This window comes from Myotis brandtii, unplaced genomic scaffold, assembly GCF_000412655.1.
Source record: "Myotis brandtii unplaced genomic scaffold, ASM41265v1 scaffold320, whole genome shotgun sequence".
NCBI lineage: Eukaryota > Metazoa > Chordata > Mammalia > Chiroptera > Vespertilionidae > Myotis > Myotis brandtii.
In genome coordinates, this window is record NW_005362270.1 from 1288242 (window position 1) to 1292224 (window position 3983).

The 3983-nt window shown below is 46.2% G+C and overlaps 1 protein-coding gene across 1 annotated transcript in view; it reads left to right on the forward strand.

The window, feature by feature from the left end:
• Positions 1–3983, forward strand: part of COL15A1 (collagen, type XV, alpha 1) — a 101872-nt gene that overhangs the window by 65992 nt on the left and 31897 nt on the right. The window contains exons 14-18 of the mRNA XM_005870651.2: positions 306–341; positions 744–884; positions 1086–1154; positions 2125–2160; positions 2266–2349. Of these exons, the coding sequence (XP_005870713.2) occupies positions 306–341; positions 744–884; positions 1086–1154; positions 2125–2160; positions 2266–2349 (366 nt within the window). The remainder of the gene's footprint in view (positions 1–305; positions 342–743; positions 885–1085; positions 1155–2124; positions 2161–2265; positions 2350–3983) is intronic.

A 3983-nucleotide genomic window follows, 5' to 3' on the forward strand; every position in this document is an offset into this window, starting at 1 on the left:
CAGCGCCACAGGAATTCTTCCTCTATGAGCTCCCGTGGTTAAACTTCAACTCCTTCTTACTCTTGAGGTAGGTGATGAGCTAATCATTGAACAATGGGTCGCACAAGCCTTCAGCATGACTTGCCTGCAACTGACAACTCTCATAGTGCACTCAGCTTTGAGACATCAGCCCAAACCGAGAGAGGAAGAGACCCATTTTAATATCCTGTGACTTAAGAGTCCATAGTTCTAAATTCCCTTCTGAACACACCTAATGAGAGATATCAGTTGACCTGTTGACTCTGTTTTGTTTGTTTGTTTTCCAGGGAGCAAGAGGGCCTAATGGCTCCGTTGGTGAAAAGGTAAAAAAAGAAAAAGAAAAGCTTTTCCTCCTTCCTTCCCTTTCTCTGGGTTCACTGTGATCGGACTGTGGGGCTGGAGCACTGAAAGCATCAGTGCGTGGGGCAGAGAGAAACATCTCAGAGGGACCACAGGGGAGGACAGGAAGCTGGCGCTGGAGGAGAGTGAGTAACCTGCAGTGTTTCTCCTTCCTCACCCTTCCACACACGTGTGCTCACATGAGTGCCTCTGCCTATCGAGCGCAATGTCAATTAGCCCGACAGCCATTTCTGTACCATTAAGCAGTAACCATCAGATTCATCAGCCTAATTAAGCTTGAAGAATGATTTTCTGACTCGGGGTCTATGTCCTTCCTTCTGTGTATAACCCAGGGCTGGGTAGTCAGCCTGTCCTCTTCCCTACAGGGTGACCCCGGCAACAGAGGCTCACCAGGACGCCCAGGGAAAAATGGACAAGTTGGCACTCCTGGGATCATGGGACCCCCAGGGCCTCCTGGGCCCCCAGGTCCCCCAGGCCCTGAGTGTACAATGGAACCTGAATTTCAGGTACTTGCACCCTATCTTTGGTTGAAGAGCAATATGCCCTAAGGGTTACTGGGCAGTAGATTGAAGACCAGTAGATTGGACCCCGGTTTGAGGGCAGGGGCTGTGCTGATTCCCACCAAGCTCCAGCTCCCAAAACCACACCTGGCGCTAGCAGGTGCTCAGGAATTGGGCCTGAATTTCTCATTCTTCTTCCTTCCTTAGTATACTGAAGGCTCTGGAACCATCAGGCCACGGCATGAACCCAGACTCTCAGGACCAAATGCTTCAAATGTAGGTTGAATTACTTTTTAAATATATTTTTACTGATTTCAGAGAGGAAGGGAGAGGGAGAGAGAGATAGAAACATCAATGATGAGAGAGAATTGTTGATTGGTTGCCTCCAGCACGCCCCCTACTGGGGAATCGAGCCCACAACCCAGGCATGTGCCCTGAACAGGAATCAAACTGTGACCTCCTGGTTCACAGGTCAACGCTCAACCATTGAGCCACACTGGCTGGGCAAGGTTGGCTTTTGGAAACTTCATTTCAAGGCCTGTCATGCTGGAGTGAGGGGACTGGCTCTGCTACTTTCAATAACTCACCCTCTCTGTGCCTCCAGCTCCCAGCTGTGCAATGGGAGCCTAGGTGCTCTTTACCGAGTGTTTCTTTGAGGAGCAGTACAGAAGTTTTGCACAAAACATCCTGTGGGGAATCTCTCTCTCTCTCTCTCCAGTCCTTCACCATCCAGCATCTCTGCTTCATTGCCTCCTTCTTGCTGCCCCATTCAATACTCACACTTTGACCCATTTCAAAGCTAGTGCTTGAAGGTGCCCCTCCCTGATGCATCTAGTCCCAGGGAGGCCGGAAGTGTTGTCTATCTTCTGCTATGATACCTGCTGTTATGAGGACCAACCTTTGGAACCTCATTATCTTTATCACATGGGACCTAGAGCTGAGCACTCAATCCAGGGGAAGTCTGACCTTCCCCATCCTCCAGATGCCGGCTCTGAGACTCAGGGTCAAGAAGACCCCCACCCCCCACCCCCTGTGCTAAGAGAGGACTCTGGTCTCCTCGCCCTCTGAGGGGTATTCCTTCTGACTCTGGGAGGGGAATTTGCCCCTCATCCTTTGCTCCCCTTGCCTGAGGCAAAATCCATGTCAGTGTGTATGGAGAGATGGCAAGATCCAAGGATAGATAGAGAGTGAGCAAAGTAAATAGAAAAACAACAACACACGGATCTTTGTTTCTTTGTTTTGCCAGGGTCTCAAAGGAGAAAAGGGAGACCCGGGGCTCAAGGTGAGGTCACAGCTCTGAGGTGGGGTGTGAGGACTGTCCCGCCTGGTTCTGGGAGCATTATCCATGCACAGTGAATTGTTTCTCCGCTCTCATTATTGTATCCAGGGTGAAAGAGGGATGGATGGCACCAGCATTGTGGGACCTCCTGGACCTAGGGGACCACCAGGGCGCATCGAAGTCTTGCCTAGTGTGAGTATCACCCAGGTCAGAACATGGCTATTTTCTGCCTTTGCTAAAGGAAAGAAGATTGTCCACAACTTCAGGGTTGCTGGTTATCCAAGGGGCACCTGGCCGGCATCTGGCATTGGAGTTTCCCCCTGCCAGCATGCCCCTCCTGTCTGTCTCTACCCTGGAACCACTATTCTCTCACCTGGTGCTTCCAGAACCCTGTCTGCTGGTTGGCAGCATTTGCAGTCATGAGAATGGCTGTAACAGAGAAGCAAAGGAACATAAGTGGGGACACAAGGGAGGAAAGATGGTTTGGGATATGATAAATCAAGGAAGACTTTCTGGAGGAAGTGTCTTTTGAGCAGGGATTTAAAAGCTAAGAATGATTTTACTACATAAGCATGGAGGACAGGACTTCCAGAATTCAGGTGGCAGGGGCACTATGAGGCAAAACACAGAATAGGAATACGTGTGTGTGTCCAAGGCATGGGAGTGGGTAGAGAGTGATGGAAATTTGTAGAGAAGACTGGGCTGTGGGCTGGGACCAGATCACGGTCCATTCACTATTAGGATATCACATTTGTTAAAAACCGTGGCCCTTCTGAGAGAAATCGTTATATGGCAATCGACAGAAAGTCAGAACATCCCAAATAATTAGAAAAAAGATGACTAGAGTAAAAAAGTCTTATATATATGATTTAAATTATCAAGTGTGGGTAAGGGTGTGATGAAATAGACAATCCCACATGCTTTTGTGGAAATGTAAATTATATGACTCCTTTAGACAGCTCTTTGGCAGGCAATCTGTTAAAACGAAAAATGCCTATACCTCCCAATGCCACATGGGAAGATTTCTGTGCTATAAGGTTGAGTGAAAAAAAAAAAAAAGCATGGCGAAGGAAAATACGTACAGCCTGATGCCATCATATAAAATAACTAGGTGGCAATGCAGCATGGGGAACACAGTCAATAACATTGTAATAACGATGTATGGTGCCAGGCGGGTGCTAGACTTATTGGGGTGATCACTTTGGAAGTTACATAAATGTCTAATCACTATGTTGTACACCTAAAATTATATAATAGTATATGTCAACTGTAATTTAAAAAATAAAAAATAAAATAACTACATGGACACACACATATGCACACACACGTACAAATACTAGTATACACACCAACAACACTACAAGCTTTCTGTATGCTTTTGTGGAAATGTAAATTATATGACTCCTTTAGACAGCTCTTTGGCAGGCAATCTGTTAAAACGAAAAATGCCTATACCTCCCAATGCCACATGGGAAGATTTCTGTGCTATAAGGTTGAGTGAAAAAAAAAAAAAAGCATGGCGAAGGAAAATACGTACAGCCTGATGCCATCATATAAAATAACTAGGTGGCAATGCAGCATGGGGAACACAGTCAATAACATTGTAATAACGATGTATGGTGCCAGGCGGGTGCTAGACTTATTGGGGTGATCACTTTGGAAGTTACATAAATGTCTAATCACTATGTTGTACACCTAAAACTATATAATAGTATATGTCAACTGTAATTTAAAAAATAAAAAATAAAATAACTACATGGACACACACATATGCACACACACGTACAAATACTAGTATACACACCAACAACACTACAAGCTTTCTG